Raw genomic sequence first — 11,433 nt, 5'->3', positions numbered from 1 at the left:
CTTTCCCCCACTAGGTTGTAAGCACCACAAAGTAGTAACCATGTCAGTTTTGTTCAACAGTATCTAACCAGGGCCCAGAAAGGTAATTGGCACCTAACAGGTGCTCAATGATAACCCTTGAACAAGTGAATTTTATTTTAGAATTGAAAAGATACCTTATCTCCCTAATTATTTGTTATTATTTTTAAGGTAAGGAAAATATCTTAACTCCTTATCCTGCATACCAAAAAGTCTTATGGCTCACACATATACAGCATGCATTCTCTAAAAACTTACTGGGTGAGAAAGAAAAACATTCTTACCTTCCCAAAACTGCCTTTTCCAATAACTTTTAAGAAATCAAAATCAGTTGGTTTAGCACTGAAAAAAATTAACAATGACAAGAATTAGCCTGCTAGGAAATGAAAAGATGTCAACCTTTAAACACTTCTCAGCACCTCACTCTTTAATAAACACACATATTAGATATAAAACATATTAGCATGGTGACTTTAGCTTTCCTGCTGGTGGTATCTCATCTTTAATATACAATAGGTAGTAATGAGTAGTGATAATACCTATTTTCTGATCAGATAAAACATTTTATACCATTATTTAAACCTTGTTATGTTCTGAAAGAGGCTTCAATAATACTCTCTTTGGGAGAAATGAACAGTGCACATCCTATACATACATACTTTTGTACATAAATAATGTACCTTCTATTTAAACCAATTTTATTAACTATGAACCAATGCTGATAATGAGAAAAGTGAATCACTTTGCAAATTAGTGATAAACTACAAGGATTATCTAGTATCTTCTTTTTCTTCTGAAAAGGAAATTACTAGTTGGAACACCTAGTACAGATGCTAAGAAAAATTTCTGATGGAGAAAAAAGCCACGTCAATGTTTTATATATAAATCTCTTAGTGTACATTAGAGATAAAAGCCTTCTCTGATTATTCTTATGGATGACAATACAGGAAAGCCAGAAACAGAAAAGCCAGAGGGAGTACTAAGACTGTTCTTTTAAATTACCCTATCAGGTAAAAACACCATTAGCAGTATAAGGGCAAAATCACACGGCAGGAAGTTGCACTCGAGTACGCAGAACTGCTTTCTTTAACACCCTCTGAATTCCCAAGTTGTACTAAGGGGGAGAATGATTTTATTTAGATTTTATTCAACTTATGACAAAAAGAAAAACAGTCAATGCAAACATGAGAATATTACCAGGGGCTAGGTTAAATAATAATAGGTAAAGATTAGTGTGATAACTACCTAATTAAATTTAGATGTTTTTCTTCTTCAGAACCCTGTTCTTTGGACTATTTTGTTCTTTAGTTTTATTGAGATACTAAAATTTAAAAAATAAATGTAAACACAACTGTGCTTAACAGAGGTCATATCCAAGGCCCCACTGCTAACTGCTGGTAAAGAACCCAAACTAAAAGCAATTTCCACTTCTGTGCTGTCTGACACAATGCTCTAAATATCAAGAAACAATCCTAAAAAAAAAAAAGAAAAAAGTAAAGAAACAATCCTCAAACCAAATTTCCTCTTCTGGCTACCATCTCACTTCTTTGCTTCCCTTTACAGCAAAACCAAGTACGTTTTATAAACTCATTGTTTCTACCTGCTGTCCTTGCCTCTAGTTTTCTCTTGAACTGTTTCCTATTGAGGCCTTATACCCACTACCTCACTCAAACTGCTCATAAAGGTGTTAGTTACCCACTCCTCCGGACCTTTCCCTCCCCTGACTTCAGGACACCATAATCCTAGTTTTCCTCCAGACTTACTGACTACTCATTCTCAGTCTCCATTACCAGTTCTTTTTTGACATCAGGATGTTGAAATGATCCAGGACTCAATCCTTGGACCACTTTTTTCCTCTGTCTATGCTCACTCTCTTAGTAGACAGAAAAAGTGAGATGTCATGAGGTAGAGGAATGCCTTGGAATGAATCCAGTAAGCCTGTAGGGATAATTATAAGCAAGCATGGCAACACTATACCTCTTGTCCAACCCATGGCAGACACAGTTAGTACTGGTGCTCCTCAAACTGAGACAAAAAGTGGCCTTAGAACTTTTTTGTGTTGTGTGATCTAGGCATTCAAGTCTTATATTCAATGAATTGCTGGAGCTGACATGAGATGAAGCCTGTACTTGCCACCCCTGGTCTTGTTAATATTCTCAGGCTGGGTTCCTCAAAATGGTTCCCTTGTGCTCAAATAAATATGGGAATGTGGGGTGAGGGGCGCTGGATAAACACAGTTGAACAGCGTTTGAGGCGCTCATGTCCATTGTGGCTCCTCCGGAGCAAGCTAGGTAACGACTAGCGTGTTCTAGAAACACTGCACAAATAGGAGGACATCAATTAAGCCTGCAAGCATGCTTATTTTCAAAACACCTCACAGGACTTAGGGTCTCTTGGGACATATGGTCAACTATTTTACACACACACACACACACACACAACCAGGAAAATGACAGTGACAAAATAGCAGATTCCAATGAACAATCTGTAGATTAAAAACTCCTCAGGGTTCTATTAAAGCAGTGAAAAGCTAGAACAGTAAATTAGTCAAACATATGACAGTACTATATTCACTGTAACTATGGTTATATTTCATAAGCCTCTAGTTAAATTGGTATAATTACGGATATCTGCACATTCCCAGAAAAGGCTGTCCTAAAATTTAGTTAAAGGATCATTTGAAACAAATTAAAACCTACTGAGGATTTCCAGATGGTCCCAGGTTGATGTTCTGTGAGGTAGAGTTAAGCTGTTTGGATTAAAAAAAAAAAACATTCTTATTGGAGTCTCAAAGATTATCAGTCAATAAATATTTTAAAATAAAATATGCATAACTGCCACAGATATTTGCTGTATTCCTATATTAAAGAAACCAGAGATCCTAATTCTTAAAAAAAATACAGGCTGACATGGAAACATACATAACCAATATAACATAATCATTTTTTATTATAATAAATTTCAAGAGCATATAACTTTTCAAGGAAAAGGCTAAGCCAGAAATCAACCTCAAAGTTGGCCAATGAATGAAGTGAGCTTGGGAAAATTCCTTGGAAGTGGTGAATATTGAAACCATAAATTAAGAGGGGTCATTTCTACATTGAAAAAGCTGGTTGAAACCATTTTTTTAAAAATATTCAAATAGCTTATTAAAGACAAAACTACAGGATGATGATAATGTTATTACAAATTGTTTCTAAAGCAAACAGAAAACAATGCTTTTCTTTCTAATTCTACCATTGTGGTAGTATTGAAATTTTACTTTTCTCCTTACAATGGTTAACATAGTAAATTTACTCCTTGGTATTAGCTCAGAAGCAAATCTTTACTCACCTAGTATGCCAGGAAGCAATTTAACTAATAAAGATTCTAGTTTGCTAATAATTAGCTAGAAATTTAACTCAAAATCCCGAAAGATTAACCCTGTGATTCTCAGTGTGATTTTTAAAAAGTCAAGTATTAAGTAAATTGTTCTTCACATATATTTACTTGAAATGCTTTATATATTCAGAGAATTGAATCAGTTACAAATGCCTTAAATATATGTATCTTTTACTAGAGCCCTATAATAATTATATTTAATATAAACTATAACTATTAAAAAACACCTTGAAACTTCAATCAGAATCAAGAAAATTTCACCTTATCAAATTTCCTATTGGATATGTTTATAATATACATTTTTACTTCAATTTCAAAATCACAGTCTCCAGAATATAAAATTTTTTAATAGATTTTTGTGGTAGGATGTATGTGCTTGCCAGAGAGAGGGAAAGTGAAAAATCACTCCTCAAGGGATGGCTATGCCACAATCGCTTCTTCTCCATTCTCCTCTTGAAACTTTGGGCACACTCACACATGTACCCGGTGTGATTTTTTTTTTTTTTTTGAGAGGTTTTTGCTATAGGGCACGTGTGCTCGCCAGACAGAGAGAGACAGAGAGACAGAAAGTGAGAAATCACCCCCCCAGGGGGATGGTCATGCCGCAATCCCTTCTCCTCCATTCTCCTCTCGGGATCTTGGGCACGCACGCACACGCACCTGGTGTGAGTTTTAAGCCACCGGGTCCGGGACGCGAACTGCGGTCGACTACGTGGGAGTCCAGTGACATAGCCATTACACTAACTGCTGGTTCCCTACCCGGTGTGATTTTTCAAGCTACCCGGTCTGGGACTCAAACTGTGATTGGCCATGTGGGAACCTGGCACCTTAACCTTCACACCACCTGGCCCCAGTGTAAACTATTTTTTAAAATGAAAAACATATATATTTATATGCTTCAAAAGTTCTAAGTATCAATATAATACCTTTCCTATGAAAAATAATATTTGCACCAGTTTTAAAAGAATTTAAATTTACTACCTACTAATACTTTTACACACACAAAAAAAATCTTCCCGTAATAAATTTTCAGTCCCCATAAGACAGACATAAATATAATCCTAACAGTACAGCTACGGTTAAAAAAATTTATAAACTCTGGTTTATTAAATGAGATTTCTTGGAACCAGCAGATGGCACACTGGTTACATGGCTGGACTCCCACGTAGTTGACAGTGGTTCAAGTCCCAGACCTGGTGGTTTAAACTCATGCTGGGTACATGTGTGCATGTGCCCAAAATCCTGAGAGGAGAATAAAGGAGAAGAGATTGTGGTGTGGCCATCCCCTCCGGGAGATGATTTCTTGCACTCTGTCTCTTTGTCTCTCTGGCAAGTGCACAAGACCTACAGCAAAAGAATGAATGAATGAATAAATGAATGAATATCTCTCTCTTAAAAAATGAAATTTCTTCTATTGTTGCATAATTTTAACACTAGAGTAACTTTTATGTTTAAATATTACACAGAATCTGGCAACAAAATTCAAACTAAGTTGTAATTTCAATATACTTAATCCTTTAATGAATATGCATATAAATGGATCAGTTTGATAAACTTTTTTTTTCTTTCTTTCTTTTTTTGAGAGATTATTGCTATAGGGCACATGTGCTCGCGAGAAAGACAGAGAGAAACAGAGAGACAGAAAGTGAGAAATCACTCCTGGGGGATGGCCATGCCACAATCCCTTCTCCTCTATTCTCCTCTTGGGATCTTGGGCACACACGCACACACACCTGGCGTGAGTTTAAGCCATTGGGTCTGGAACTCGAACTGTGGTCAACTACAAGGGAGTCCAGTGACATAGCCACTATGCCAACTGCTGGTCCCAGTTTGATAAACTTGTGTAGGTGAGAGAAGAAAATTAAATAAACATCAATTAAATAAACAACATGGACAATTTCTCCCCCAAATTACATTAATATGTAATTTGATTGTTATTATTTGGCAAATATTTTCCCAATGGAACACATTTCTGAGATGATGAAAACCGTTGGGATATGTACTTGGACAACTGCTCAGGGTATTTAGTATTTGCATTGTGTGCATGTGTTATTTTAGACAGGGCCTTACTATGTCACAATCCTCCTGCTTCACCTCCTAGAGTAGCTAGGACACATGTGTGTACCATCAAGCTGAGCCTTCAGGCTGGGCCAGGAATTGAACCTGGGGCTCCCATGTGGTCTGGGACTGCTGAGCAGCACTCTTCTAGCAAGCTACCACAGCTGGGCCTGTACCTACTATTTTTAAAGATGACATCTAATCCTTAAATAGAGACAGAGGTATAATTTATTAATAGAAGGAATACCTACTGAGATCGTGAATTCCTTGACTTCTCTCAGCCTCTATTTTTCTCTTTATAAAATAAGGGGATAGGTATAGATGTCCCTCTAGAACATTCTGCAGCTATGAACTTGATTTACTATCCACTTAAAGACCTTACATAATTACAAGTGTAACACAGGTATAGCCCTTTTCCTTTAAAAAAAATTTTTTTTAATCAGTATTTTAAAATTTTCAAGAGCTTCTCAGACATTATAGATAAAGAAAAACATAAAAGAAACCAAACTCAGATACTAAGTTGTTAATAGAAGCCTCATCCAAGAACCTCTGAGTTTAGTTTTTTCTTCAAAGACAGCTGTCAGAACCAAGCATTGGTACAGTGCTAGCACAGGTGGACCCATATGGAAGAGGTCCTGAATTCGTGACCTCGAACCTCACTGGGCATATGCACTGGGTTGGCTGGGACCTGAGTCATGGCATGAGGATCCTGTTGGGGATGCCTCTGGCTCTCTCACATATGCAGGAAATAAACTTTGGAGGGAAAAAAGCCAGCTGTCTCCTATAAAAAAAGACATTTACGTTTTCTTTTCTTTTTAAAAAAATTTTTGCCAAGGCAAAGCTATTCCATGGTGGTTAAGGCAGCTGGATCTCACATAGCTGACTAAGCAGTTTGAATTCTGGATCCAGCTAAGCCACCAGGCACTTATGCATGCATGCCCAAAATTCTGAGAGGATAATGGAGAAGAAGGGATTGAAGCTAGGCCATCCCCCTGGGATTTCTCACATTCCTTCTCTCTCTGTCTCTTTCCAGCGAGTACATGCACCCTACGGCAAAAACTAAAATAAGTAAAGATATATGTACATACATAAATAAATTTTGCCAGAAGGTATTTGCACGTGCCAAAGGGGGTAGGAGAGGAAGAAAGCACTCCCATGGGAGACAGTCATGTCACAATCCCTTCTCCATTTCTTTCTCTTTTTGGGATTTAGGACAAGCCAGTAGGTGTGTGTTTTAAGCCACTGAATCAGGGACTTTGAATTGTGCAGTTGGCCCTGTGGGATCTAGTTGCCTTAATCACCATGCTATCTGCTGGCTAGACATTTTCAAATGACCTAAATCTACATACTCTCAAACAGCAAGCAAAACAGAAAATTTTGGTTACATAGATTTTATTCTTTAAATTATTATTTAAATAGTTTAATCTTTTCAACTAAAAATATATACTCGTTGTTTGACAATATAGAAAGTATTAAGAAAAAGGTATAATTTTTTTTTTAATTGCCAGAGTATATGTGCTTGCAGAGAGAAAGAGAAAGCACCCTCGAATGAGGCATAGCCATGTATGAGGATCCTGTTGGAGATTGCCATGTGGCAATCCTTTCTCTCCATTTGTCTGTCTGGTCAGGGCCTTGGGCATGCATGCATATATGCCCTGAGTGTTTCTCAAGCTGCTAAGACTCAGATTCAAACTGTGGTTGGCCATGTGAGGCCCACCATCTTAAGCAGTGCTTAATCACTGGGCTATGCTACTAGCCCAGGAAAAAAAGTATTTTTAAAAAATCTACAACCTTATCAGCAAATGATTTTGCAAATATTTACATTAATTTCTTATGTCTCTTTATATGCATTTTTCAAAAGAACTATTTAATTCCATTTACCATTATCATTATTACTTTTTATATTTTTGCTATAGGGCATGTGCACTCACCAGAAAGACAGAGAGACAGAGAGACAGAATGCAAGAAATCACTCTCCAGGGGTGATGGCCACGCCACAATGCCTTCTCCTCCATTCTCTTCTCAGGATCTTGGGCATGCACGCACACATGTTCAGCATGAGTTTAAGCCACTGGGTCTGGGACTCGAACTGTGGTCGACTATGTGAAAGTCCAGCAACATAGCCATTACACTAACTGCTGGTTCCCCCATTATTATTTTTAATTTGCTACAGGGCACGTGCATTCACCAGAGAGAGACAGAGAATGTGAGGGAAAATGAGAAAGCAAGCTGCCAGGTCTGGGACTCAAACCATCATTGGTCATGTGGGAGACCAGTGCCTTAACTACCCCACCACTTGCTGGCCCCTCTATGTGTGTGTGTGTGGTATGTGTGTGTGAGTATTTAAAGAATTACTTCTTTTATTATTATCATTATTTTTAACTTGCTATAGTCATCAGAGAAAGATGAAGGGGCAGTTGACAAATAGAGAAAGCAAGCCACCAGGTCCGGGACTTGCGCTGTGGTCAGTCATGTGGGAGTCCATTGCCCTAACCACCATGCCACAAGCTGGCTCCACATATTTTTTTCAGACTAACTGCAGCTCATACTGGATGAATCTGATTATAAAACTATATGGACTAATTTCCCTTAATACTTTAATATTATCTTCAAAAATATTTTAAAATGCACAATATATAGGGATAAACACTACCTGAGTAATGCATACTTAAGATGATTCTAATTTTTTAATTATAAATCATACTGAAATAAACATCTTTTTTGTACATATATTTTATTTGCATCAATTCTTAAGTAACTGAATATTTTTATATTTGATACACATTACTGAACTGCTTTCCAAAAGAGATGCATGAAATTATAATGGCACCAATAATAACCAAGGCTGCTCAGTGTACCTTACCCTTATCAGTACTGCACTTTTTTTTTGTTTGTTTTGCTATAAGGCATCTATGCTCGCCCATGAGAAAGAAAATGAGAAATCAGCCCCCAGGGGCATGGCCATGCCACAATCCCTTCTTCTCAAAAGATTTTGGGCATGCAAATACATGTGCCTGGAGTGTTCCTCAAGCTGCCGGGTCCAAGACTCAAACTGTGAAGTTGGCCATGTGTGATCCAGGCACCTTAACCACCACACCACCAACTGGCCCAGCCTGCAATATTTTAATTTATAGTTTTGTTAATTTGGTAAAAAAAAAAAATGTCTCCTTTAAAAAGTTGATTTGCTATTAGCATGCAGAACTATTTCTCACATATTTTATTATTTTTTTAAGAGAGATTTTTGCTATAGGACGTCTCCATAGAGAAAGAAAGGTAAAAATCCCCCCCCCCCCGGGGGGGATGGCCACACTGCAATCTCTTCTCTTCCATTCTCCTTTTGAGATTTTGGGCACACCTGTTCACATGACTGGTGTGAGTTTTAAGCCGCCAGATCTGGGACTCAAACTGCAGTCGACTATGTGGAAGTCTAGCAACATAACCATTATGCCATCTGCTGGTCCCATATTTCCCACATGTTTTGTTACTAAGAAAATTTCTTCATGTCCCTTTTCCATCCATCTACTAGGGTATTAAGTATTATCCTTTCAAAAATTCATTTGTATGTGTATGTGTATGTTTAAAGAGATTGTGTGCTTGCCCGAGAGACAGAAAGCCAAAAATCACCCCCCTTCCCAGGGGGGATGGTCATATCACAATCCCTTCTCCAGTCTCCACTTGGGATTTTGGGCATGCATGCACACATGCTTGGCATGTCTTTTTTTGTTTTGTTTTTTAAAGAGGTTTTTTCTATAGAGTGTGTGTACTCTCTGGAGAGACAGAAAGCAAGAAATCACCTATCAGGGGATAGCCACACCACAATCCCCTCTCCTCTATTCTTCTCTCAGGATTTTGGGCACACATGCACACATGCCCCAGCATTAGTTTTAAGTCACCGGGTCTGGGACTTGAACCATGGTCAATCACATGAGAGTCAGCAATGTAACCATTATGCCATCTGCTGGTCCTGCCATTTGTATGTGCTTTTTACATAAATGTTATTTCTTCTTATACTCTGTTACTTAAACTTTGTCACTCATAATATTATTTAATTTACAGAAACAGAACCATAACAAAATTAAATGGGGTTATAAAGAAAAATGTATAGCCAGAAGATGGCATGGAGGTTAAGGTGGCTGGATCCCATATGGCTGACTGTACGGTTTGAATCCTGGACCCAGCGGCTTTAAAACACACCATGCATTTGTGCCCACATGCTCAAAATCCCAAGAGGGGAATGGAGGAGAAGGGACTGGCCTATGGCCATCCTCCCTGGGGAGTGATTTCTCATTTTCACTCTCTTCGTTTGTCTCTCTCCAACAAGTGCACACACCCATACACCCTGAAGAAAAAAAAAGAAAAGAAAAGAAAAGGAAAATGTGTTTCCACCCAACAACTCTGATTTTCATGTATATATTTAATAAGTTATAATGAATTTTAAATTAGAAAAGTACTGTCCTATTTCTGTAACACTAGTCATTTTAATTGCTATATAGTAATACTTAGAATTAAGTTAAATAATTTATCTTTCCTGCATAATTTTCTAAGGTTAACTGCTGGAAATACCTTCATAATAAGGTCTGAGCTTATTCTATTTATTTGCTGTCACAACTGGCTTGGAAATCAAGAATAGGAACATATATTGATTGTTGGGAAAACATACTGATACTGTGCATATACCACAGAAATAAGTTAGTTGATGCCAACACGTATGTGTGTAATGATAGCTCAACGTATAAAAGAGAAAGGGATACTTAGTAATCTGTTTGAAAAGGTCTCCTGCTCCACAACATCCAAAACAGTTTTTTTTTTTTTTTTTTTGGAGAGGTTTTTGCTATAAGGCGCCTGCGCTCTCCAGAAAGACAGAGACGAGAGACAAAAAGCGAGAAATCACAACCCAGGGGGGATGGCCATGCCGCAATCCCTTCTCCATTCTCCTCTCGAGATCTTGGGCAGGCACCCAGTATGAGTTTAAGCCACGGGGTCCAGGACTCAAACCACGGTTGACTACATTTGAGTCCAGTGACATAACCATTACGCCAACTGCTGGTCCCCAAAACAAAGTTTTAAGTAAAGTAATGATGATAAGGATATAAAATGATCAAAATATAAAATGTAAGGTGAAGAAAACAGAATATACAATTCTATACATAATATCATTAAAATGAAATAATTTAAACAACCTATATATTAAAAAGAAATTGGAGAGAAAATTATTGAAATATTATAAATTACTAGATCTGGATGGTGATAATAAGATAATACTTTTATTCTTACCTGCTGTTTTTGAAATTTTCATTAATTAATATGTATTACTTTTAATTAGAAAAACAACTCATTTTGTAAATTTTATAAGAAACAGTGATCAGTAAGAGGTATTACATTATTTTCATGTCTTTTACAGAGTAGAACAACTACTATAGACAAAATTATTCCGTTTTAAATTAACGTGTCCTCCTAAAGTCGTCACAAATTTCATCTTTGGGGAACGGTATTTTTTCCTGCTAAACATACAATCCCTTTTACTACCTTCTGAGTACTTCTTTCGTCTTCATCTTCAGATGGATCTGACTGATGCTTTGGACTGTCCATTTGAAGGAATGCTCTGACATCTGGACTAAAACAGAAAAAAAAAATTAACTTTATTGTGGCTTTGAAATAATTTCTACAGCTCTTTTTTCCCTTTAAAAGGAAAATCAAAATAGAAATAAGTATAGTGGTATTTATAGTAAGAAAGCCAAACAAAATCCATTAATTTTTATAACTGCAAAGGGAATAAGCAAACCTTTTTTTAAACATAGGAAACCCAACAGACAAAGGGCAACAATATGTATAAGGGTAGTTTGTAAAGGAGGAAATTCAAATGGCAAGATTCGTGAAAATGCCCAACTTCACCAATAATCAGTGAAAAACAAATTCAAATGATAATGAGACACCAAGCGGGAAGGACACATAGTAAGAAAGCTGGTAAGGATTTAG

General features: G+C 37.1%; 1 protein-coding gene across 3 annotated transcripts in view; it reads right to left on the bottom strand.

Moving 5' to 3' along the window:
- SGK3 (serum/glucocorticoid regulated kinase family member 3) overlaps positions 1–11,433 on the bottom strand; it is a 135,385-nt gene that overhangs the window by 28,908 nt on the left and 95,044 nt on the right. For all 3 annotated transcript variants that reach the window (XM_014588587.2, XM_014588588.2, XM_006150457.3), the window contains 3 exons: positions 10,984–11,071; positions 2,718–2,767; positions 303–360 (listed from right to left, as the gene is read on the bottom strand). In XM_014588587.2, the coding sequence (XP_014444073.1) occupies positions 303–360; positions 2,718–2,767; positions 10,984–11,071 (196 nt within the window). The remainder of the gene's footprint in view (positions 1–302; positions 361–2,717; positions 2,768–10,983; positions 11,072–11,433) is intronic.

The sequence above is a fragment of the Tupaia chinensis genome, unplaced genomic scaffold, assembly GCF_000334495.1.
Source record: "Tupaia chinensis unplaced genomic scaffold, TupChi_1.0 Scaffold000288_2, whole genome shotgun sequence".
NCBI lineage: Eukaryota > Metazoa > Chordata > Mammalia > Scandentia > Tupaiidae > Tupaia > Tupaia belangeri.
The sequence above is the reverse complement of the archived record's forward strand: the minus strand, read 5'-3'. Positions and strand labels throughout refer to the sequence as shown.